Source organism: Nycticebus coucang, chromosome 7, assembly GCF_027406575.1.
Source record: "Nycticebus coucang isolate mNycCou1 chromosome 7, mNycCou1.pri, whole genome shotgun sequence".
Taxonomy (NCBI): Eukaryota; Metazoa; Chordata; class Mammalia; order Primates; family Lorisidae; genus Nycticebus; species Nycticebus coucang.
The window spans coordinates 68,103,144-68,129,714 of record NC_069786.1 but is presented as its reverse complement, the minus strand read 5'-3'; the positions used below and the strand labels follow the sequence as shown (position 1 = coordinate 68,129,714).

At 37.5% G+C, this 26,571-nt stretch overlaps 1 protein-coding gene and 1 non-coding gene across 7 annotated transcripts in view; both read left to right on the top strand.

Moving 5' to 3' along the window:
* The window catches only part of SLC25A12 (solute carrier family 25 member 12), a 302,640-nt gene that overhangs the window by 257,248 nt on the left and 18,821 nt on the right, over positions 1–26,571 (top strand). For all 6 annotated transcript variants that reach the window (XM_053596493.1, XM_053596495.1, XM_053596496.1 and 3 more), the window contains 7 exons: positions 1,623–1,761; positions 2,564–2,657; positions 4,185–4,269; positions 13,358–13,439; positions 14,827–14,985; positions 18,074–18,126; positions 18,371–18,451. In XM_053596493.1, the coding sequence (XP_053452468.1) occupies positions 1,623–1,761; positions 2,564–2,657; positions 4,185–4,269; positions 13,358–13,439; positions 14,827–14,985; positions 18,074–18,126; positions 18,371–18,451 (693 nt within the window). The remainder of the gene's footprint in view (positions 1–1,622; positions 1,762–2,563; positions 2,658–4,184; positions 4,270–13,357; positions 13,440–14,826; positions 14,986–18,073; positions 18,127–18,370; positions 18,452–26,571) is intronic.
* LOC128590972 (U6 spliceosomal RNA) lies at positions 23,841–23,943 on the top strand. The gene has a single exon (XR_008381430.1). It is a non-coding gene; the product is annotated as a U6 spliceosomal RNA (small nuclear RNA).

Genomic DNA, 26,571 nt, shown 5'->3' with positions numbered 1-26,571 from the left:
TGTATGCACCAGACACAGTTTTTTGTTCTGTCAAACTGCTAACCTCTACAAAGTAATCATCTAGACCAATAGCAAACTCATGTCATCCACTTCCTCACATAGAGTGGTGAAACTTTCCTCACTTTCCCGTTTTCTTGTTCATGCTTTGTACTTACATATAAGTTTTTGATTACTGCTTGTTTTGAATGGAGGGAAGCCAATGAGTGCTTTTGTTGTTTCAGCTGAAGATCATTATCCCTGATTTAGAGTGGGCTAGAAAGATCAACTTCTGTTCTTTTTCTTCCGTGAATTCAAACATGGAGCATGTCACTTTCTCCTACACATTTCACCTCTGTGACACCATCCTGCATGCTCCTACCCTCACCTTATACCCCAACCAAAAAATGAAAGAATGAAGGAAAGAAAGAAAAGGAGAGTGGGAGGGAAGAAGGAAAGAAAATCCTACGGAGACAAGCTTACTCAGTAACTTTGAGTGAGGGGTCCCATTTAATCTTTTCCAACTGGGTTAGATACAGCTATTATAGCCTCAATTTACCAAAAGCCATTTCTAGTCCTCAGAGGAATATATTAAATAATTTGAGTTGAGCTTTTGGGTCACTGGTATCCATCTTAAGGCTAATACAAATACAATCTAACTTGGGTTAAGATATGTGTGTGAAGGGTGGTAAAGGTGAGTACATTTGCCTACACCTACCTATGCTATTTGTAGAAGACCTTTATAATTAAGGTTATGTTAGTATTTCCATGAATATTTCTTTGAGTTTTTAATACAGAATGCATTCAATCAAGTGGGTTCCTCTGACCTCTGGCTTAAAAATTGGGCTTTTACAAACTATGAAAAATAATCTCTTCTGAGTTTATGTCTACGTGGTAGAAGGAGAAATTACCTCCTCACCCTGCAGAGGTAATGAAGGCTGCATTGCTCCTCTATCTTGGGCACGAGAGCCTCTTTTGCACCATTTTACTGAAGATATAATTTTGTAGCAAATAAATCCTTTCCAGATTTTCTGTATGTTTTTTGGAGCTTCTGTATGTTTTTTGGAGCTTCCAAAAGCTCAACTCAACTTAAGTAACTCATGATACAAATTCAGAGTTCAACATAGAGTGTTGGGTATTTTAATTATAACAATGGCCTTAAAAAAGAGAGAGTAAGAAAAGCTGATATAATGAAATAGTCTTAAAATTTAAAGTTACCACTTGGTTTTTGTGTATGTATGTGTGTGGGAAAGTAAGTTTAAAAATATGCTGTATATATTGTCCATTGATGTTTTGTTTATCCAGGACTAGTAGGAGTTCCATAGTTGAGGGTCTTGAAGATCCTGTTTAAATAACTATTGTTTTGATCTGTGATAATTATATTTGTTGTTTCTGACCTTATAGGTAGATGAACCGTGAAGTCCAACTTCCAGATGTTGCTTTCTTCCTTAAAACCTAAATTACATAGAACTCCCTGAGGGCACGAAATTCAGTATTTCAGTCTGATACTTCCCTTGTATTTATGGACTGGTTGTTAATCATTTTAATAATGAAGACTCCTTTGGAACCTCTTCGAGAAAAGTACAGTGTCCATAAATGTGCTTTTTGATTTTGTTTTTTAAACTTTTTGTGTTGTCATTTCCTAGGCAGCTGGAGGAAGCATCTCACACCAGGTTAGCTTCTCCTACTTCAATGCATTTAACTCCTTACTGAATAACATGGAGCTTGTTCGTAAGATATATAGCACTCTAGCTGGCACAAGGAAAGATGTTGAAGTCACAAAGGGTAAGATTTAAAAAGTATACATTGATTAGAATCTCAGCATTTTGACTTTTCTTCATCTAGGCCTGAGGTTAATCTAAGTTTACTATTCTAAAGCCCAAGCTAGAAAGTAGGTTACCATGTGTATATATGCTTCATTTGGGCTCTAAAAATCCAGGTGGATTTAATGGGATGCTGAGGTCAGAAATGGAAAAGTGGCTTTGACAGTTTTGAAAAGAACCTTGGCCCAATCTGTCAAACAGGTCAGTGGCACTATGGCAGCAGCTTGTTTGTACTAGAAAGGAGTTGCCACAGAAAGATGGGCAAGCCTACTTCTTTTGGTGAAGGGTAGTAGGGTTTTTGAGTGACTGGAGAATAGCCAATTCTTTTACACTATTGTAACTTTGGAGACCAAAGTGAATGAATGAGATGACGGAGAAAAGATTCTAAAGAGATTATTTTATCTTTGAAGTAATTTATCTGTTTTTGCTATTTCATTATCTTAACATTTTGACTTTTACTAACTTTCAGAAATGTATATAGTTGAATTTAAGTATTTCAATTCAGTTTTAGCTACTTGGGAGGCCGAGACAAGAGAATCGCTTAAGCCCAAGAGTTTGAGGTTGCTGTGAGCTGTGATGCTACAGCACTCTACTGAGGGTGACACAGTGAGACTCTGTCTCTAAATAAATAAATAAATTCAGTTTAGGATTTTAAAAATAATACTAAAATGCCTGTAGCTTTCAGATTATGTTATAGTTGGTTATGGTAAAAGTTTGTTGTGTATTAAGAATTTTTCAAGACTTTAGCATTTTATCCTTTTTAGAGGAATTTGCCCAGAGTGCCATACGCTATGGACAAGTCACTCCACTAGAAATTGATATCCTCTACCAGCTTGCCGACTTATATAACGCTTCAGGGTAAGTATTCCAATAATTCTTCATGGTATTTATTATAGGGTAGTTCTTTTAAAATGTGAGACAGTTGTGTGCTTTTAGTTTGTTTTAATAATAGTCGATTCAGTATAGAATTTCCAAGAAAGACAGATGTGAGAAACAGAGGAAGACAGACTGAGGGTGTCTGGGAGATAAGGGGGGAAGAAAACGGAGAGAGAACAAGGGCAGAGAAATAAAGAGAGAAGGGAAAAGAAAGGGGACGGAATGGAAGGGAGGCAGTAAGTGGTTGAGGGGCATGAGAGAGGGAAATGGGTGAAGGAAGGAAAGAGAGAGTATGGGGGGGAAGTGAGAAGACAGAGTTTTTATCTGGATACGCTGGAGGTGTTATGAGTTTCAGGAGATTTGTAGAAATGTGCCTAAGCTTATAACTTTATAAAATAGACTAATGTATATGGTGGAATCAATCATATTGTATTTTTGGTTTGTTGTACATTGTCATTTTACTGAAGAGTATATACCATTTGGGGTTAGAGAGTATCATTTTCTTGAGATATGCCTATGATATTATCATTATAGTTACCACCTCAGACACTCTCAAGTGTTGTATGCTTTTATTTTATAAATTTAAAAGACAGAAGCACATAGAAGGTAATTTGCAAAGTCTTGGGGCAAATACAAAAGAAAAACCCTTGTCTACCTGCACCCCACAGGACCTGTGGGCAAGGGAGCTTGTAATCCATTAAGAGATTAAATTTTTTTTTTGTTTTAGTCACTTCTGGTAGTTCTAGCAATATCTGAGAAATGGGGTTTAGCCCTGGAACCAAGGATTAATCAAACAGAGGTGATTATTGTCCTTATGCTATGTGATGCGTTGTTAGATTGGAGATGATGCTAAATACTAAATATTGTCAGTCACTAGTCTTTGTCTCATTCATCTGTAATTCACATTTTTAGACAAAAGTTTTGAGGTTCCTTCATGATAATAAATGCTTCCAAAAAGTACTTTTCAAAACTAGATCTAAAGTGGCCTTCTATCTGGTCCATGGAATTTAAGGAAATATTTTGGAAACCGTAGTGTGTTAACATGGTTTAAAACTCAAGTTGTTTGGAAAAATATACTGTTAAAGTCTCTCTCCTAGCCTCATGCCTCTCCTTGAAGGCAAACAGTATTTCTCAGTTTTGTATCTGTCCTTCCCAGATACTCTGCACCATTAAATAGACATGGTTAGGGTATACATTTAGTATATATGAACAGTATACCTTTGCCTTTGGCAAGAATAATTTCTTCACTGGAGACGTAACACATGATTTGGTTTTTTATAAGCTTTTTAAAAGCATGACACATTATTTCTCTAGAGTTTTTTGCTTTTTGTTTATCAAACCAGGCTCTAAAGATTTTTTTTTTCACTAAAATGATTTGTATGAATATGGAAATACAATTTTAAACCATAGAGTTTTTTGTTTTGTTTTGTGTTTCTGAGAAAACATGATCTTGGTATAAGGAGCTTGTTGGTGTCTAACAATTCTTTCTTTCCCATGTATTTCCTGAAGACGTTTGACTTTGGCAGATATTGAGAGAATAGCTCCTTTGGCTGAGGGGGCCTTACCTTACAATCTGGCAGAACTTCAGAGACAGGTAGGAGTAGTCTCATAAATATAACCACCTTCAAACATGCTAGAATAGCAGCCTACATAGAAGCCTAAAGCTCCTGAATGCAATGAAAATGAAAAACTGCTTCCTAGAGAAAGACTCTTCTTAGCTCAAAGATTACCTTTATAGAACTACTGTCACCCACACCCTTATAGAATATTTATGGGATAACTAGATTTATGTTTGTGTTTTGTTCTTTTAACTTATGAAGATAAGGAAAATAAGGGTTCAAACATACTTGGACTTGAATTCCTTCCTCTTAGCATTAGGATTCTTTTCCTTTCATTTACCTAGTCATATTTAAAGATTGGTGTCATTTTCATTTTGTATCATTAATTTGATAGTAATAGGGTTTTTAAAATACAAAACATTCCTCAAATGTAATAAGTCATTTACTTATTGTGCAGTATAAATTATAACAAGAAAAAAGGAAAGGTATGTAATTGGTGAACTAGAAAGAAAACCTTGGCTATTATTACATTTTTGATAAAACATTAGTTTTGGGGTTTTTTACTTGTTCAGAATGATTAAAACATGTAAGAGACATGGGGAAGGTCTGTAAGGAGAGGGAAAGAAGAGAGAAGCCAGATGAGAGAAAGTTAAATGGACTTGCTGTACAAACAGCCCGTCTACTTTTCTTCAGAGCTGCCGCATTGGTGAGAAGCCAGGGGAGGGCTTGTTATTATCATTCACCTTTAACACATGTGTTAGTGAAAAATCAAGACATGTAAGTGTGAAGATTTGAGACGATTTGGTGAGAAATCTTTCTTGAGCTCCATGGAATGATGATTCTGGCTTTGAAACTAATTAGAATTTCTAGTTCTACTTTATATAATGAACAAGAACATTTTATAGTTAGGTTGGAGTAAATTGAAAATGAAAGGGAGAGCTTTTGTACCTACATTTTATGTTAGTACATTGTTTGCTTTGTATATAATAAAGCTTCCTACAAGTTAAAAGGTATCTGTAACTCATTACTGTTCAACTTTTTCTGTATCAAAAAAAATCTCTTACCTGCTACTATCAAAGTTTGTTTCTATTATTAGTTCTCAGTTCCTTTAAAAATAGATGCATTTATTCAAATTCAGAGATTTTTTTTAAAATAAATTTTTATACAATTATAAAAAACTTGAGGCATACTGAAATATTTAAAGAGCTCTTACTGAATTTAATTTTATATTTTGTAGTATACCTTTGTGAAAATTTGCTCTTGAATTTTGTAAAATTGCATTTCAAAAGGAGATATTTTGCAGTGTTACATATATCTATTTATCTAGCTCTCTATGGAGGCATTTTTAATATTTATAGTTGAAGAATATTTCATTTAGCTTATTAAAAGCAATGCAGACTGAATCTAAAAGTCTCAACTCATTTCCTACTTTCTCAGCTTTTCTGCTGCTTACTTTTCTGTTCACCCACCTCACTTGTCCCTAGTAATTTTCCTAGAGGCCGTATCTGAAACTTGTTTTGCAATCTTTGACACTATAAGTCTATATCCCTCATATTTCTTCATTCTTAAAAAGGTGATGTAATTCTGCTACCAATTTGAATTCTTTTTAAGGCAGATTAGAGATTTGCCTGTCTTCAGTGGCAGCTCTGATGCTTTTATGATGTTATAGAGGGCCCCAAGGGACTTGTCAGATACTTAGGAAATGGGCAGTGATTCTTCTCCTTCCCTTCTGATTGATATCCAGAGTTGGGGTGGAGTGCTTTCTCTGCCTTTTGCTTTACCATTGTGGTGGCACAGGGATCTGGATTCTCCAGGGGTCTTGGATATTCTTGTACTATCCCCAAAGGAACAAACTCAGAGTCTGGATTTTAAATTTTCCTTCTCACAGATCAGATATATTGGGTAGTATTACTACTGGAGGTTAGGCATAGAGAAATAAATATTAAGATTATAAATGTATTTTTTCTTATAAAGTATTATAAGAACAAAACCTGAGAAGGTAAAACTCAATAGAAGTCACAAATAATTTTTACAATTTTATACAAACAGATTTATGAAGGTTATTAAAGGAGTCAAATTAATGTCATTAATATCCATGGTGAAATCTGACCTTAACTATCCTCAGGATCTGGGCTTCAGTTTTCCCTTTAGTAAAGTGAGTATCCTCAAATATTTTCTGAGAAAACTTTAAGCTCCTGCATACTATAAAATGGTGTGAAACAATGGATATTTTTTTTTTTCATTCTAAATTCATCGTCCTTTGTAGTATTTAAAATTTCATAAGGAATACAGGCTAAAACTGTAGAATAATAATAATATGTGGAAGTTGTTACAGCAACCAAACTAATAGAATAAACTTTCACTCTTTTTTTTAGAGACAGTCTCACTTTGTTGCCCTCAGTAGAGTGCTGTGGTGTCACTGCTCACAGCAACCTCCACCTCTTGGGCTTAGGCAATTCTCTTGCCTCAGCCTCCCAAGTGGCTGGGACACAGGTGCCCGTCACAACGCCCAGCTTTTTTTTTTTGTTACAGTTTGGCCCGGGCGGGGGGTTCGAACACGCCACCCTTGGTATATGGGGCCAGCACCCTACTCACCGAGCCACAGGTGCTGCCTTAATTTTCACTCTTAAAGAAACTTTCTTCAGTTAACATATTTCAGAACTATGTGGCATTCTAAGGCAGCCATCTTGACTACAATTCTAGTGACTCAGTTTTAAAAATTAGTCCACGGAATATGTTTCTTCCCGAAAATGTCTTGATTTGATTCTCTTATAATTTTTCCTATATTGCCAAACTAAGAATACTTAGTTATTTACATTTAGTACGTAGAGCAGCAATTCTCAACCTGTGGGTCACGACCCCTTTTCAACAATGCAAATACATTGTGGCATTAGGAAGGTTGACAACCACTGATATAGAGTGTTCCCCTGTAGGGATCTACTTGGTACTTAAACATAAAATAGGTAAAAGGAAAAAAATAGGAAAAACATACATTTTGCTGTTATCTCAACCTATGAAAGTCATTTGAAAACAGTTGTTTATCATAGAGAATCTGTGAGTTCAGAAGTAAAAGTTATGAGGGAGGCAGTGATTAAGAGCTTGGGCACTGATCCTGTAATAACTTTCCATTCTGTTTCCCTATTTATTAGAGACAGTAATAGCCATCTGATGGGAGTATTGTGAGGATTATGTGAGATAAAGCACTTACATTAAGTTTGACACCTATTAAGCATCCAGTAAATGTTAACTGCTATTATTGTAGTTGTTACTGTTATTGAATAGGAGAAACCTATATATGCAAACTACAAGATGAGTTCAGATATATATGTGACTCAACTCCTTCATCTACCCTCATCTACTTCCATTAGCTGGACAGGAATAGAAAGTGAGGAGGAATTACTTTTTTGTTGTTGTTGTTGTTAGGAATTACATTTTTGTATTTTCGTTATCGTCTGAACTGTTCTATTTTTAAAATTTTTTTATGCTGGCTGAAATCCTGCCAGTTACATATTTTTAAAATGTAATTAATGATGAATATTCAACTAGAAAGAAATCCCTACCCCACACCATATACAAAAATCTATTCCAGTTGGAATGTTCTAAATGTGAAAGATTATAGAAGATGACATAAGAAATTCTATTCATGATTTAGAGATAAGCAAAGATTTTAAAAACAAGCCAGGCACTGTGGTTCAGGCCTGTAATCCTTGCACTTCGGGAGGCCAAGGCAGGAAGATCACTTGAGGCCAGGAGTTCAAGACCAGCCTGGGCAATAGCCAGACCTTATCTCTACAAAAAAATTGAAAATTAGCCAGGCATGGGTGGTGTGCGCTTATAGTCCCAGCTACTCAGGAGGCTGAAGTAGGAGGATTGCTTGACCCCAAGAGTTTGAGGTTGCAGTGAGTTCTACACTCAACACCAGAATGGATAAATATATTCTGGTATAGATGTGACCTGCAGTGAGAAAAGCAGAAATTTTGATTTGAGGAAAGCAAGGTAAATAAAGGTTGCATGGGTTGCAGAGAGAAGAGGATGTACATATTTTTGGAACATGTAACAGTTGGGAGGTTAAAACCAGGTTAATGCAGTTTTGACCCTATGTGAAAATGGGTGAACAAGCTTCCTACTTTGCTTTACTTTATATTACATAATTAGTTTTTTTTTTGTTTGTTTTTTTTTTGGTAGAGAAAGAGTCTCACTGTACTGCCCTCGGGTAGAGTGCCGTGGCGTCACATGGCTCACAGCAACCTCTAACTCTTGGGCTTATGCGATTCTCTTGCCTCAGCCTCCCGAGCAGCTGGGACTACAGGCGCCTGCCACAACACCCGGCTATTTTTCTGTTGCAGTTTGGCCGGGGCTGGGTCCGAACCTGCCACCCTCGGCATATGGGGCCGGCGCCCTACTCACTGAGCCATAGGCACCGCCCACATAATTAGTTTTTTAACTGTATGGGATAATTGATCTATGGTGGACATGTTTGGGCTTACATGTACCTTTTAAAAAAGTTATGTTTCTGTAGGAAATTATAGTAAAGCCACAAGCCACTCAAAGAAGTTTAGGAATATAAGCTGGGTTGTGTTTTATCAAAATATTGGAACAATTTTTAATTTTTATTTCATGTTTATGTCTTTAGATATAAAAATTTACCTCTTTTGCATAGTTTGCATTATGGACCTTCTTTGAACTTTGGATTCATGAGTACGCAGAGGAAAGCATTGAAGCCAATTTATGAACCTTTTACCTCTGTCACCTGTGATAGTTTTACCATAAATGGAAATCTCTCCTCAGAAAGGAAGAAATTTGGTTTATAAGCTATTGTTTATTAGTCACTGACCTCATTTAAATGATTAGATTTGAAGACGTACTACAGTCTTTAACACAACTTAACTCTCTTCTTTCTGAGAAAAAAGTATGTGTGTTGTTAGCATTTTGGGGAAAATATGTACATATTAAATCTTTTTCTTTCACCCCCTTCTCTTATACTGTCATTACTTTGCATTTTAATCTTATTTATAAGGCTAAAAATATTAATTTCAAATTCAGTATTTTTTTTTTGTTTTTGAAACAGTCTCACTGTGTTGCCCTCGGTAGGGTGCTGTGGCATCACAATTCACAGCAACTTCAAACTCTTGGACTTAAGCAATTAAGTTGCCTCAGCCTCCCAAGTAGCTAGGACTACAGGCGCCCGCCACAGTGCCCGGCTATTTTTTTGTTGCAGTTGTCATTGTTGTTTAGTTGGCCTGGGTCAGGTTTGAACCTTCTAGCCTCGGTGCTTGTGGCCGGCACTGTAATCACGGTACCGAGCCCACATCCAGTATTGTTAAATTCATACTTGCAGGTAGGGCATGGTGGTTCATGCCTGTAATCCTAGCACTCTGGGCTAAGGCAGGTGGATCACCTGAGCTCACAAGTTTGAGACTAGCCTGAGCTAGAGGGAGACCTCGTCTCTAAAAATAGCTGGTCATTGTGGTAGGGACCTGTAGTCCCAGCTATTCAGGACCTGAGGCAAGAGGATCGCACTCTACCAAGGGTGACAAAGTGATACTCTGTCTCAAAAAAAAAAAAAAAAAGTCATAGTTGTGTTTGCAGACAGAAGAATTTTGTTTTGTTTTTCCTAGATTTAGTTTACCATTCGAGTCATACATTTTAGTTGATGTAGAATCTAGCCTTTCTTCTCTCCTCCAGTGCCCAATACAAAGACTTCAGCTAGTCCATCCTTTTTTCTACCTGTTAACACTGTGTTAACAGCTCTTTTGCGCTGGCATGCTGCATGGGGCAGCTTGATTTGGGCAGTTTGCTTGACTTACTAACCAACATGATCTTGCCTATTTATTTCTCATTTATAGGATGAGATACATTGCACAACAAAGGGAAAAGAACTTTCGTTTTTTAAATGCATTCTCAACTGGTTTCCTATTGTACATGTATTCTTAGGGAGCAGGTTAAAAATCATTTAAAATTTCTCATCTCTTGTTTTGAAAAACTTAATTAACCTTGTTAAATATCAAACTTTATAATCATAATCATAACCTTAAGGGAAAGATTGTCTTTTCCTTTGGCCCATTTGCTCACGGTAGGTGATCTTCATAGTGCTGAATATTTTCCTTGAGTCTAAATGCTAAAAATTCAGTGCATAGTCATTAATAGGGATGAGAGCTATAGTAGCATTTTATTTATGAATATTCATGAAGCAAAATCCATAGCATTAATTACATCAATTTACATACTTGAATACAAGTAAACCATAAGTTATAGTGATAACTAACTCTTAAAAAATCTTGATACCCATACATATAGTGTACATTTTATTTTAAATGCTATTTAATAAGGGTGGACGTGACATTTCTGTCAAAAGGCATTTGAGTATTTATAGCCACCAATGTTTTAGCTAAAAATTATAGCACAGTATACGCCTTCATTTTTCATAGGATTTGTAGGGCTTATAAACATTCTTTAAAGAAAAAGTATGAATAAACATATATGTGGTTAGACACAGGAGAAACCTTTATATGAATAAGGGAATTAGTGGTTACTTGATGCTTACTTGGGATCATGGCCTTGAGCAATTCTCCTGCCTTGGTCTTCCAAAGTACTCAACATATTCTTTTGGGACATATTTTTTTCATTTATTTACATGATAGGAAATAATGCAGAGTCTACGAGAAAGAGATTTATTTATTTTCTTTTCTTTTTTTTTTTTTTTTTTTGTTTTGTTTTTGTGGTTTTTGGCCGGAGCTAGGTTTGAACCCGCCACCTCTGGCATATGGGACCGGCGCTCTACTCCTTGAGCCACAGGCGCCGCCCTTATTTATTTTCTTTTTATTTCTTTGCTTATTTTTTATTTTTACTTATTTGCTTTTCTTTGTTGTTGAGACAGAGTCCCACCCTATGCCCTGAGCAGAGTGTAATGGCGTCATAGCTCACTGCTACCTCAGTCTTCGGCTGTGGGCATCCTTCTGCCTCAGCCTCTGGAAGCCACTGGGATTACAGGTGCTCGCTGTGGTGCCTGGCTGGGTTTCATTTTTTTAGGAGTCGGGGTCTCACTCTTGCTCATGCAAGTCTCGAACTCCTGAGCTGAAGCAATTCTCCCTCCTCAGCCTCCTCAGTGCTGGGATTACAGGTGTGAGCTTTATCTAGTCTTGTGATTGGGAAACTCTAATTTTGGGCCAGATGTGGTGACTCATGTTAGTAATCTAGCACTTTTGGGAGGCCAAGGCAGGAGGACTGCTTGAGGCCCAGGAGTTTAAGGCCAGCGTAGGAACTTAGTGAGACCCTATCTCTAAAAAAAAAAAAAAAAAATTGCAAGTGGTATGTACCTATTGTCCTAGCTACTTGGGAGACTGAGATGGGAGGATCTCTTGAGCCTGGGAATTTGAGGCTGTAGTGAGCCATGATTGGGCTACTTTATTCCAGCCTGGACAACAGAGCCAGATCCTTTCTCAAAAACCTAAAAAAACTAAGTAAAGCATATTCAGCCATTATAGTCAGCCCTCCATATCTGTGGGTTTTGTATCACAGATTCAACTATGGTTCAAAATACTTGGGAAAAAAAAAACCCACACAAAAATAAATAATATACATTCTTAAAAATACAGTGTAAAAACTATTTACATGTCAATTGCATGGTAGTAGGTATTCTAAGTAATCAAGAGATGATTTAAAGTATACAGGAGGATGTGTGGATGTGTATAGGTTATGCGTAAATACTACGTCATTATATATAAGGAACTTGAGCGTCTATAGATTTTGGTATTCATGGGGTCTGGAACCAATCCCCTGTGGATACCAAAGGATAACTGTTTAATACTTTAAAGTAATATCAAAAAGATTTTTACGTTAATAAGTGAAATATAAAATTATTTTAAAATATTTTATCTCATTTATAATTTCTATTTTTACAATGCAATATATATAATTTTATAATGTATATTAGATTTATATGCAAGTAATATAGTGGCGAGCATCTGAACTTTTTATTCTATTTATTTATTTGAGACAGAGTCTTACTCTGTTGTTCTGGGTAGAGTGCCACAGTGTCATAGCTCACAGAAACCTCAAACTCTTGGGTTCAAGTGATCCTCTTGCCTCAGATTCCTGAAGTAGCTAGACTATAGGCATGCACCACCAGGCCTGGCTAGGTTTTGTATTTTTAGTGGAGATGGGGTCTTGTTCTTGCTCAGGCTGGTCTTGAACTCCTGAACTTAAGGGAACCACCCTCCTCAGCCTCTCAGAGTGCCAGGATTACAGGTGTCAGCCATCTTGCTTGGGCTATTATACTTTGCTAAAAGTTCATTTCAAGCTAATAGTTTTTAAGTTTTCTTTATGATAAAGCAAATTTATTATCCCTTTATTTTAGTCTACATAGTGTGCAAGATATTTTCATTATGAAAATATTAAAGAACGAGACTGACAGTAACATAGACAAATTATTTCAGGTTTTTTATGCTATGGGATAATTAAGGAATAACATTCTGATAGGATTTTTTTTCCCTTGCTTTATTTTTTTATTATCATAGATTTTTATATTAGTACTATGACCATGACTAGAACAGTCATCAGAGATAGTAGTTAACGATCAATATTCTCTGAAGTGAAACTCAAAATAATTTTTATACATTTTAGAAAGATTTTTTAAATTTTAAGTTAACATAAAGGGGGAAAAGTTTTGTGCTTGAAATATTTATCTTAGGGTGGTGCCTGTGGCTCAGTGAGTAGGGCGCTAGCTCCATATATCAGAGGTGGTGGGTTCAAACCCAGCCCTGGCCAAAAACTGCAAAAAAAAAAGAAATATTTATCTTAAAGATTCACTTCTGTAGACTAGTAGTGTACTCTGACAAATGAGGCATCAATGGGCTTATAAAACATAGGGGGGAAGAAGCTACTGTGTATTTGGCAGAATGTAGTTTTTAAATGCTGATGTTAGAGATATCTGTTTTGAAATGTATTGCTTCCAATTTTGGCTACTCAGTGTGGTGTTTTCTTCTTTCAGAAAAGATGTTACCTCATTAACAATGTCACTTTTATATTTTGTTTTCCTGTATCTTAAAATAACCAAAATTGTAGCTATTTAATTTGCTGTGTGCTTCTCCAAATTTTTTTGATGTGTGTTCTATTTGCCTGCAGCAATCTCCTGGGTTGGGCAGGCCTATCTGGCTCCAGATTGCCGAGTCTGCTTATAGATTCACTCTGGGCTCCATTGCTGGAGGTGAGTGACATGTCTGTGTGCTGTTTGAGGCTTGTGTTAACGTAATACTATCTCACTAGACCGCGACAGTTCAGCAAAGGTGCAGTTCATTGTTCACTTAGGTCATGACTGCAGGGCTTTCTGAAGTTCTTTATTTTTACTTATGATGGGAAGACTTGTCACAGCATGGTTGTGGCCCCTCTGGCTCCAGTCTGTCTTCAGGACAAAACCTGTGATGATTTGAAAGTCTGGGGTGCAGTGCTGCTCTCACCTTAATTATACCAGTTAAGGCCATGTGAAAAATGGAGAATAGGATTGTGTTTATGGGGTTGGGTGAAGGGACAGGTAGCAAACTGAGATTTAGGATAAAAATCCTAGAACCTCATGAAATAAAACAGCCTCTTAAGGTGATTCACTTTTGCTTTTCTGTTTGTATTTTTTTCCTTTCTCCTTTCATTGGTCTAAGAATATCTAGATTTGAAGTTTATTTGCTGAAATGAACCTCCCCTTCCCTACCTGTTCCCAGCTGAAATTTGACAGGACTATTTTCTTAGGTAAAATGCTCTGCATAGAAAATATGTTGAATCTAAAGTTGTTTTGTTGAGAACACAGCAGGTGCGATTAAAATGCTTACGATTTTTCAGAACAAGGCTGAACTGAAGAGACCATTTTTTCTTTTCAGTCTCAGAAGTTGCAAAGCACATTTTGGTTTTGAATAGTCAAAAAGTGCAATACCCTAGTTTATGTGACAAATTTTTCAGTCCCTGAGAAATTCTGAAGTATTTATTTTTTATTTTATTTTATTTATTTTTTTTCAGTTTTTGGCCGGGGCTGGGTTTGAACCCACCACCTCTGGCATATGGGGCCAGCACCCTACTCCTGTGAGCCACAGGCACCACCCTTAAAGTTATTTATTTTTTAAAATGAAATTCTACCTGAAGGGATAGAATCATGTTAAAATTTGTTTCTAATATTATATTTGTAACTAAGATTAACTTATCCAAATGATTTAGATTAATTTCAAAATTATAGCTACCTAGTGTACAGATATAGTCATTTTAAGAAGGAAGTGGCATAATATTTAGGCATTTAAAGGAAAACATAAAGAAATGTTATACATAATAGTTTGATGTTGTTATAGAAAATCAAGTGTTGATTAATATTGGGGATGACTTGATAATCTACTTCCTAATTTATGAACCTGAGATTTCAAAGCATTCTTGACAGTTGTTCTCCATAGCAGCTGCATTTATGAATCCCCATGGTTGCTAGCCTGCTCTCCCTCAGCTGTGTATGAGAGAAGGAAAAATAATCACGTAAAGTCTGTCTTGTCAGAACAGACATTGTGTTCTGTGTTCTCACCCTTTGAGCTGAGATCTGCCGTCCTCATCTGTCGTCCTGTCTGCAGCTGTGGGAGCCACTGCAGTGTACCCTATAGATCTGGTGAAGACCCGGATGCAGAACCAGCGTGGCACCGGCTCTGTTGTCGGGGAGCTGATGTACAAAAACAGCTTCGACTGTTTTAAGAAAGTCTTGCGTTATGAGGGCTTCTTTGGACTCTACCGGGGTGAGTAAGCAAATCGCAGCTGCTGAAGTTAATGATTTTATCTCAGCAGCCACAGATTTTAACTCACGTGTTACAGAAACCAATATGTAGCCTACCCAGCCAGACCAAGACTACTGCTCTCTTTTTGTTTTCTCTTTGTTCACTTCCCTCATTACATTGTTTTCTGATGACTAGCAGAGTTAGTCCGCAAATAAGGTCTTCCTTTCTTCTTCCTGCTGTTTTATTTCTTGGAATTTAAATTCTGTGGTTGTCCCAATATGAGACTGTGGTCACTATACTCTTACAATTCAAGGCGTTTGTCTTCAGGTGGAATACAAAGACAATAGCTAAGAGATAGCTTCTTCTCTCAAAGAATTAGAAAGGAGAAATGTGTCTCTTCTCTGTGAAATAGAAGCCAGGGTACCGCTCGATGGTGAGCTTACCCACTATACACTTATGTCAACTGAAAGAAGTATCAAAAGTTTTTGTCTATTCTAAGGAGATGATTTATAAGTCTTTTCCAATGAGTCATCTGAAGTTTAAAAAAAAAAGAAAAAGAAAAAGAAAGAAAACCCTTTGATTCGGAGTCTAATTCTTAGTCCTTTCCTCTCCTTGGCTCAGAGGCATAGCCAAGAGATTTTCTTTAGCAGGGAATGTTACCACCAGCTCTAAACTGAGCATAGTGCTGTCAGCATCAGAGGCAGCAGCCCCATGCAGAATTCTCCCCACTCCCATCAGCTTTGTAGGAACTTGTTCTCTTTGGAGGGAGAATGACTTTCATGTGTGTGTTTTCACATTAGAATTTAGGGTTTCCTTTGGGAGGGAGATTAATTTTTTAATCCCTTTGGGCGCCACTTGGAATTCTTTGAAAATACTCTCTACACACTCAAGTCCTAGGCATATGTGTGATTTACTGCACTTGTTTGTTTGCACACACAGGCTCATTAATCCCTAGCTCATTCTGAGCTCTGTTGAACTGTTTGGCTTTGAACCTGTTCCCAGGAAAGAAAGACTGGGCAAGAGCAAAGCTTTATGCTCATTGACAAGAGCAAAACACCTCTTGTTAGGATTATGTGGAGGTATTTGGGTGAAATATATGACTCTGATACACTTATGAGGCAGAGGGTCATGAAGATCTTCACTTTTGGCAATATGTAAAGAATGAGAGAAGACAGACATTCTGAAATCAAATTAAGCTCAAATACCCTGCTCCTAAGAATGACTAATTAATTTTCCTCCAATATTCAGAATGTTAGCATCTTTAAATTCCAGCTATGGGGCATGTCCTCTATGAGAAGAGACATACATGGTCCAGAATGCAAATCTGCCCCTGTGAGTGATTGTTTTTAAAGTAATGAAGGCTTGCATATCTAGATTTTATTTAATGGGGAACTGGGGTTGAGTGACACCAAAATGTGTTTTTTTGTGTGTGTGACATTTCTAGTCTTTCTTTGTTGAATAATGACCTTTCTCCTCTTTGGTATACTTTTTAAATTGCCAAGAAAATGTCTTCTATTAGAAGGAACCTAGATATCCAGACATACTGTGTAGTTTAGCCTTCTCAGTTGATAAATGCCTACAAAAGATTTCATTTTAGAGAGAGGTCATGTTAATTAAATGGGTACACTATAGCGAGTGGGGGAGGGGATTGCTGGTTTTATTCAGGATGTGAGCTGATCAATTCAGTTCTTTAAATGAGAGACTTTTGTACTAGGGGAAAGATTGTAGGAGTCCTGTATGTGAGTACTGTGATTATCGAGATTGTCATATATTGCTTAGAACTGGTCCATTATTCTGTCAGATGATTGACAAAATTGTTGACAGATTAGCTAAATTTCTTTGCAGGCAACAATGATAAAATGACACAAATCAGTACTTTATTAAAATTCCATGAGCCTTATTGAGGCAAGTTGTAAAACAAACACGCATGTTTACATGGTTGTATGGGTGCTAGATTAAAAGTAACGGGGGCCTGATAATCATGAAGGTTAGAAAGTTAAGACTGCCATCTGCTGATTTATTCTTTTAAATCAGTCTGCTACCCATGGAAGGTGTGTGTGGATTTGTTTTTGTCACTGATAATTCAGTTTGACTGACAGTAGCCTGTTCGTATGATTACTTGCTAGCTCTCACATGGAAAATCACTCAGCAGTATCCTTAAAGTAGGCTTAAGATCTGCAGTGAGCAAGTGGGCAAACATATATAACTTCCCCTTGGCGAGAAGATTTAAAGGATATAAAACGTTTATTGTTAGCATCTTTAAAAAACGCACGCAAAAAAAAAGTATGCTAACAATTTGGATAAGCTGTGTGCTTTAGAAAGCTGAGCTTTATGAATAGCTACAGATGTTGAATTGTTTATGTATGTTTTCTTTTCCTGTTTGTCGCCAGCCTGGGAAATTTGACTTTCTAAGGATTATGATTTCCTTTGTTTTGAGGGGATTCTTTTAAAATGTCTTAAGCTTGACATATATTAGTAATAAGAATACAATAACTATACATTTTTGCTTCTAGAAGATACTCATTAAATGATGCTTAAAATCGCATTTTTCTTTGCAGTTTTGCTTTCTTTTCAGTAAATGAATACTGAATGCTGGGTTTCTCTGAAGAGAAAATTGTGGGAGTTGGTATTCTAAGATAACCGAGCTGCTCTACGCTATTACGTAGGTAGCAGGTTTTGTGGCAAAATCTAGGTATGCTTAATAGCACATTTTTAAAGAGCTTTTCCAAATATAGGGCATTAGCTTCTCTAAAGTGTCTGTGTACCTTGATATATTGTCAGTTGTAACAAGGGAAGGAATTTGGTTACATTGTTATTGGCAGTGTTCCCAGAGCAGAGAAGACCCATAGGCTCCATTACCTCCTACCTGCTTTTTGGGAGGTGTTAAAGGAAACATGCTTAAGAAAAGGATTTAATAGCCTCGAGAAAACATGACATTATACTTGTAAATAATTACTATATGCATGTACAAAAGTTTTTAGATAACCTAGTTTCCCCCATTTTAATGAAAACTCTGAAATGGGTAAATAATTTCAAATACTCTTCTGTTGGGTGTATGTGTGCAGGTGCAGTACATCTGTATTGCTAATGGTTCTGCTTCTTTACCCAGGTCTGATACCACAGTTGATAGGGGTTGCTCCAGAAAAGGCCATCAAACTGACTGTAAGTTTCTTTCTCACTGAATTTGTCATCTGTTTGGATTACTTTTAAGCAGCCAAAAACTAAAATGGATGTTGCCAAGACCGGCACACTGTCAAATCATTTGTAAAACTTTAAATTTACATGTAAACATTTGACAATTTTTAATATCACGACACAAATGTTTTGCTGAGTTCGAAAAGCAACAATGTGCCAGTAGAAGAAATAGTTGGGGATTTTGGCTAACTGGTATTGTCTTTCTAATTAGGTTAATGATTTCGTTCGGGACAAATTTATCAGAAGAGATGGCTCCATTCCACTTCCAGCAGAAATCCTTGCTGGAGGTTGTGTAAGTATTAATCCTGGGCATTTCTTGTGACAAATGCATTCCTTTAAACTTTTTTCACATTAGATCTGCAGTGACGCTCCCCTGAACTCAAGGGACATTAAACAGGTTTTCTTCAGCAAACATATGGAATAATTTTTTATTTTATTTTTATTATTATTATTATTTTTTTTTTTGAGAGAGAGGGTCTCACTCTATCACCCTGGGCTAGAGAGCAGGGTAGCTCATAGCAACCTCAAACTTCTGGGCTCAAGTGATCCTCTTGCCTCAGCCTCCTGAGTAGCTGGGACTACAGGCTTGAGACACCATACCTGGCTAATTTTTACTATTTTTTATACAGGCAGGGTCTTGCTCTTGCTCAGGCTGGTGTCAAATTCCTGATTTAAGCGGTCCTCCCACTTGAGCCTCCCAGAGTTCTGGGATTACAGGTGTGAGCTGCCAGATCCAGCCATAGAGTTTTTAATTTCATTGTATAACGCAACTGGGTTTGAGTACAGAAAAAAGGTAGTATTTTCATCAATTTTATTTCTTAGACACTCATAAAGCATTACCTTCTAGACTTTTTGAAGTCCTAATTCTCATTTCTTTTAAGAAACAGAGTACAGAAAATACAATAATGGGTAGAGTTTCCATACGTGTATACTAAGTGGAACTTAAAGTATGACATGGCTGATTAACTGGCCCTTAAATGTTAGGTGTAGGATTAAGTGAGCTACTGTGGTATAATTATGATTTTCCTTCTTTAGTAGCTACAGGGCATAGCAAACAACTGTAACTACAAGTAGCTATTGACAAAAATTCTGAATTCAGAGAGTCTCAGATTATATTCACTGTGAGAGAGCAGAGAGGTTTCTGTCTTTAAAGTGTAAGCATGACCTTGAATTCAGATCAATTTTGAACTCTTAAGTTTGCAGATCAGCTAATTGTATTTGTGGTGTTCGTTTCATATTTGATAACACATGGTTTAAGACTTGTTCAGTCCATTTTTTTCCTGAAAACATTAATAACTTCCAGTTGAATCAGCTGATAGTCCTGACTAAAACTCTTCAGTTGTTTATGAAACCTGAGGTCATGAAGTTGATGGGGGTGACTGGGAGTCAGAGACAGCCTGTTCCAGCTTCTCCTCTAAGAGATTTGTCAGGGTGGCACATACCTGAGTCCTCATTTTCTGCAACCAGAGTATTAGGGAGGAGGAGGATTAGGCTGTGGGTGTATGTGTGATGCGTATTTGCACACATGCCCCAGCGCACCCTCAGGAAGGAAACCTCATGACTTAATTTCTTTTTTAATGAAAGGCAAGCAAAGAACATAGAATAAAACATTTTCTTAGGTAGATTGTCAAAAGTGTAGTTTTTCTTCTTCCTTTACCCCAATTAGATGCTTGGATTATTTCTCCTTTAGTGAAAGAATGTTTGCAAATCATAAATATTCTTTTTCTCAATGGTTTTACGTTTCCAGTGGTTAAGAAACTTCCTAACTCATACATACTTTTACCAGTAATCTTCTAAGTAATGCTTTTTCTGTTCCACATGGCTAATTATTTGTTTCCCTTTGCAATATTCAGGATTTTGACCATGAAACTGACCTGTTCCCATGACTGGCATGTGACCTAAGTGATTTAACCATAATAAGATATTTGGTGCCTTTGTTCTTCCTAGGTACGAGCCCTGTTTATAGATTTGAACTTTGGGAATTTCTATTGAAGTCTGAGGTGCCTTGAGGGTTTTGCTGACACTCTTAATCTCTTCCTTAATCATGATTCATTTCTGGAAGCTTTGATGGACTGTCTAGCTGGAAATTGACAGCATGAAAAATAGTCATGTCGGACAGTAGGCAACATGATTAGGTTGTCTGCAGTTCTTCACCTCAAGCATTTTCTGCTTCCCCCTTTGCTCTAAATCTCTTTGTTCAGGGAAGAAAGAAAATGTGTAATTGTTGAGTTTCTATTGATAAATTCAATTGTACTACAGTGTAAATGATTGTTTTTTTGTTTGTTTGTTTTTGTTTTTTAAGACAGTCTCACTCTGTTGCCCTGGAAGGGAGAGTGCCATGATGTCATAGCTCACAGCAACCTCATGCTCTTGGGTTCAAGCCTCATACTCTTGCCTCAGCCTCCCCAGTAGCTGGGACTACAGGCCCCTACCACAGCACCCAGGTAGTTTTTCTATTTTTTAATAGAGACAGGGTCTCGCTCTTGCTCAGGCTGGTTTTGAACTCCTGAGCTCAAGCAATCTACCCTCCTCCCAGAGTGCTAGGATTACAAGTATGACCATGGCTAGTGTAAATGGTTGTTGAAGCATAATCCATTATTTCTATAAATTTCAACAGAAAATAAAGTCTTAAAAAAAAAATATGGACAAGTTGGCTTGGCACCCGTAGCACAGTGGTTATGGTGCTGACCATGTCCACTGAGGCTAGTGGGTTTGAAACTAGCCTGGGCCTGCTAGACAACAATGACAACTGCAACAGAAAATAGCTACTTGGGAGGCTGAAGCAAGAGAATTGCTTAAGCCCAAGAGTTTGAGGTTGCTATGAACTATGATGCCACGGCACTCTACCACGGGCAACATACTGAAACTCTGTCTCAAAAAAATAAAAAAAAAAGGACAAGTCTCTCTTTATAGAATATCAGGCACTGTGGGATATTGGATACTCTCTTTCCTAAATGTGACCTGGCAAAAAGTCATCAGATAAACACTGTGAAGAGAGGCTGCCCGTGAGCCGGATCCTGAGAGTCCTTGCTGTTCTTGGTGGTGGTGATAATACAATTATGTATTATTAGGACACAATGACTGTATCCCCATGAGTGTCACCAGTGAGGAGAGTGTTGCTGTTCTCCCCCAAATTACCCAGTTTTTTTTAAACTTTATTCAAATTAATATGAGGATACAATATTTAGGTTACATTGTTCTCACTTCCAGGGTAAAGTTCCATTTGTAGAAGAGCCCCTCACCCAGGGGGTGTGTTATGCACCCTCACAATGTGCACATTAGGTGAGATCCTGCCTCGTGCCCTCCCTCCTTCTGCCATAAGTTCTCCCCCCGCCCCCTCCCACTTCCTTCTATCCCTGAGCTGGACTATAATAGTGTTTTCTTATTAGGAACATGTAATTGTTTATATATTGGTTTCATATTAGTATGGAGTACATTGGATATTTATTTTTCCATTCATGCTATACTTTACTAAGAAGAATATACTTCCACTCCATCCAGGCAAATATAAAAGATGTAAAGTCCCCATCTTTTTTATTTTTTTGAGACAGAGTCTTATGTCACCCTTGATTAGAGTGCTTTGACATCACAGCTCACAGCAACCTCAAACTCTTGGGCTCAAGTGATTCTCTTGCCTCAGCCTCCCAAGTAGCTGGGACTACAGACACCCGCCACAACACCTGACTGTTTTTTTGTTGCAGTTGTCATTATTGTTCAGCTGGCCCCAGGCTAGGCTCGAACCCACTAGCCTCAGTGCATGTGGCTGGCGCCATAACCACTGTGCTATGGGCGCCCAGCCAAATCTCTATCTTTTTAATGGCTGAATAATATTCCATGGTATTCATATACCACAGTTTGTTGGGTTGATGGGCACTTAACGTTGCTTCCACGACTTGGCAATTATGAATTGAGCCGTAGTAAACATTCTAGAGTTTGTTGTAAAATTATTTTTGTTCTTCTGGGTAGATACCTAGTAATGGGATTGCAGGGTACAATGGAAGGTCTACTTTTAGATCTTTGAGGATTCTCCACACTTTTCTCCAAAAGGGCTGTATTAGTTGCAAATCAAAACCACTCTAAGATATCACCTAACCCCAGCAAGATTACCCCACATCACAAAGTTCCAAAACACCAGATGCTGGTGTGGATTTGGAGAGAGGCAAACTAACAAAATTACCCGATTTTAAAGATGCACTTACTGCATTAACCTCATGCACATTCACTAAGAAGAAATGGCTCAAACTGAATTGTAGACTTTGTCCCAGCAGAAGGATTAGCTAGAACTTGGGCCTTGAGTTCCAACTGCAACAAAAAAATAGCTGGGTGTTATGGCAGGCACCTGTAGTCCCAGCTACTTGGGAGGCTGAGGCAAGAGAATCGCTTGAGCCCAAGAGTTTGAGGTTGCTGTGAGCTGTGATGCTATGGCACTGTACCCAGTGCGACAGCTTGAGACACACTATACAGATATAGAGTAATAATAATAAAATGAGTGTCCACACATCTACCACCTACCTTTAACTAAAATATTACTTCTATTGTTGACACTAAATTTTGCTTTTAATGTAGCTCTGGTCTGCTAGATTGCTAATGAACAGTAAGTACTTTTTTCTTAACTGGGCTGAACATGTCATAGAGTTTATCTCATTGTTATTCCCAGCTAGAGTTAAAGAAACTAAAACTTCAGTGAAATTCAGCACTTAGTAAATGGCAAGGTTGAAATTCAAAGCACTTCCATCTCCAAATCCATGTTCTTTCACACTTGAGGTATGTTTTTATTTACACATCCATGGAATACCTCCTGTGTTTCAGGCAGATTGTAAACATTACAACTTTATTTAGATATGTTTTGCATACTACACAATTACTGCATTTAATGTGTACAATTCAGTGGTTTTTGGTATATTCATAGAATTGTGCAACTATAACCATAATCAATTTTAGAACATTTCATCACCACAAAAAGTACTCTTTAGCTATCTTCCCTCACCCCTACCACCTCCTCAAGCCCTAGGTAATCACTAGTATACTTTCCTGTCTTTACAGATTTACCAATTCTGAATTTTTGTTGTTGTTGGACAGAGTCTCACTCTGTCATCTTGGGTAGAATGCTGTGTTGTCATAGCTCACAGCAACCTCAAACTATTAGGCTCAAGTGCTCCTCTTGCCTCAGCCTCCCAAGTAGCTGGGACCACAGGCACCGCCACAAAGCCAGGCTAGTTTTTCTATTTTTAGTAGAGAAGGGGCCTCGCTCTTGCTCAGGCTGGTTTTGAACTCCTGAGCTCAAGTGATCCATCCACCTCGGCCTCCCAGAATACTAGGATTACAGGGGTAAGCCACCATGCCCAGCCAATTCTGAATATTTGATATTAACAGAATCATAAGGTATGTGGCCTTTTGTACCCTACATCTTTCATTGAGTGTATTTTCAAGATTCATCCATGTTGTAGGGTCTATCAGTACTTCATTCCCTTTTATTGCTGAATATATGAATATGCTACATTTTGTTTATTCAAGTATTAGTTGATGAACATTTGGGTTGTTTCTACCTTTTGGCTCTTATGAATAATGCTGCTATTAACATGGATGCATAACAAAATGGGTGAAGATTCTGAACAGACATTTTTCCAAAAAATATTTACAATATTCAATTCAACACACACACAAAAACATGTTATAACAGTGCTCTCTTCGGCAGCGCATATATAAAATTGGAACGATACAGAGAAGATTAGCATGGCCCCTGTGCAAGATGACACGCAAATTTGTGAAGCGTTCCATATTTAAAAAAAAAACACGTTATAACATGTTTTATGTAGACATATGTTTTTGTTTCTCTTGGATAGATGCCTACCAGTGGAATTAGTAGATTGTATGGCAATTCTTTTTTTTTTTTTGAGACAGAGTCTCACTTTGTCACCCTTGGTAGAGCGCTGTGGCGTTGCTCACAGCAACCTCGAATTTGGCCTTAAGTGATTCTCTTACCCCAGCCTCCCAAGTAGCTGGGATTATAGACACTGGCCACAACGCCTAGCTATTTTTTTTAGAGACAGGGACTCCCTCTTGCTCAGGCTGGTCATGAACTTGTGAGCTTAGGCAATCCACCCACCTCAGCCTCCCAAGTGGTGTGTCATATGGCAATTCTAGTTAGCATTTTCAGGAACGGCCAGACTGTTTTTCAAAGTGGCTGCATCATTTTACATTCTTCCTAGCAGTGTATGAAGGTTCTGATTTCTCCGTATTTTTGCCACCACTTGTTACTATCTTTTTTTTTGATAGTCTTGCTCTGTAGTCCAGGCTAGACTGTAATGGTATCAGCATAGCTCACAGCAACCTCAAACTCTTGGGCTTAATTGATTGTACTGTTTCAGCCTCCCGAGTAGCTGGGACTGCAGGTGTGCACCACCATGAACTGGCTAATTTTTCTATTTTTTGTAGAGACAGGGTCTTACTGTTGCTCAGGCTGGTCTTGAACTCCTGAGCTCAAGTAATCCTCCTCTTCAGCCTCCCAAAGTTCTAGGATTATAGGCATGAACATGATGCCTGGTTGTGTCTGCCTATGTTAGCCATGTACACAGTGATATTTTATTGTGGTCTAATGGCTGGCAGTGTTGAGCATCTTTTTGTGTGTGTATTGAATTGAATATTGTAAATATTTTTTGGAAAAATGTTCAGAATCTTCGCCCATTTTGTTATTGGGTGTCTGTCTTTTATTACTGAGTTATAAAAGGTCTTGTATAGTCTGGATATGAGTTCCTTATCAGATATGTGATTTTCAGATATTTTTCACTTTCTAAATGGTATCTTTTGAAGAATTGGACTTTAATTTTAATGCCAATCATTTTATGTTTTTACTTTTTCTTTTGTTTCTTTTGCTTTTGGAGTTTTATCTAAGTAATCATTGCCTCATTCCAGATCATGAGGATTTATGCCTCCCTTTTCTTTTAAGAAAAGAAACCCTTATATTAGGACTTTGATCTTTCACATCAGTTTTTTTTTTTTTTTTTTTTTTTTTTTTTGTAGAGACAGAGTCTCACTGTACCGCCCTCGGGTAGAGTGCCGTGGCGTCACACGGCTCACAGCAACCTCTTAACTCGCGGGCTTACGTGATTCTCTTGCCTCAGCCTCCAGAGCAGCTGGGACTACAGGCGCCCGCCACAACGCCCGGCTATTTTTTGGTTGCAGTTTGGCCGGGGCTGGGTTTGAACCCGCCACCCTCGGCATATGGGGCTGGCGCCCTACTCACTGAGCCACAGGCGCCGCCCCACATCAGTTTTTATCTCTGCCTTGAGCAGAGATATTATCAAATGTCAGTTTTGTTTTGTTTTTAATTGCTAACATTTTGGTATATTTCCTTCTTATCTTTTCATGTATATGTTTATGTGCTCTTATGCATCACATGTATACAAACTAGACAGAAGTTTTGTTGACTCTGACTTCCTGAGTGGAAATGCAGGCACTCTCACTTGCTAAAGGAACGAGGAAGTCACAATGCAATGCCTCGTTTTAGGAACAGAACATAGCCTTTGGGAATGGCAGTATAAATCAGATTGTGCATTTTCAAATTTTAAATCTTCATTGTGAAATTAGCCAAAGTTTTGTTTTATATTCATATCAAAGCCTTCTCAAAAACCTTACTAATTCAGAATTCATGATAATCTTGATGTACTAACCTGAGGTTTTTTCTGTTGTTGCAGTATCTATAAATTGAACGTTAGGTTAATAATTGCTTGACTTCTCTTTAGGTGGGGATGGGGTTAGAGTGTATGTATGTATATAATTGGTAAATATCTGTTATGGGTACTGAGTGTTGTATGTGTAGTCTGTGTGTAACAATAGCTTTTAAATAATTTTTTCCCATTGTCACAGGTAAACCCTTCTCATCAGGCCATGTTTTTATTTTTCTCTTCTCTCTCCTGTGCACACACATGCACACACACGCACACACAGATGCTCCTTGACTTATGATGGGGTTATGTCCCAATAAACCTATTATAAGTTGAAAATGAATTTAATACATTTAAACTTATTGAACATCGTAGCTTAGCTCAAAACACACTAGTCTACAGTTGGGCAAAATTTTCTAACACGTTACATATTTCATGTAATTTATCGAACACGGTACTGAAAGTGAAAAAGAGAATGGGTTGTATGGGTACTTGAAATACAGTTTCTACTGAATGTATAACTTTCACACTATTGTAAAGAAAAAAAATCCTAATTCAAACATCCGTATACATATGTATACACATGTATATTATATGTCCATATAAGACACAAATATAATTGAATGATTATGCTATCTTTTGTGTGCAGGAATAATACTTGAATGTCAACTTAGAACTTTCAAAGTATTTTATTATGCATTTTTGTCACTCTCAATGAAATAGGGACATGAGGAACAGAAGCTCAGAA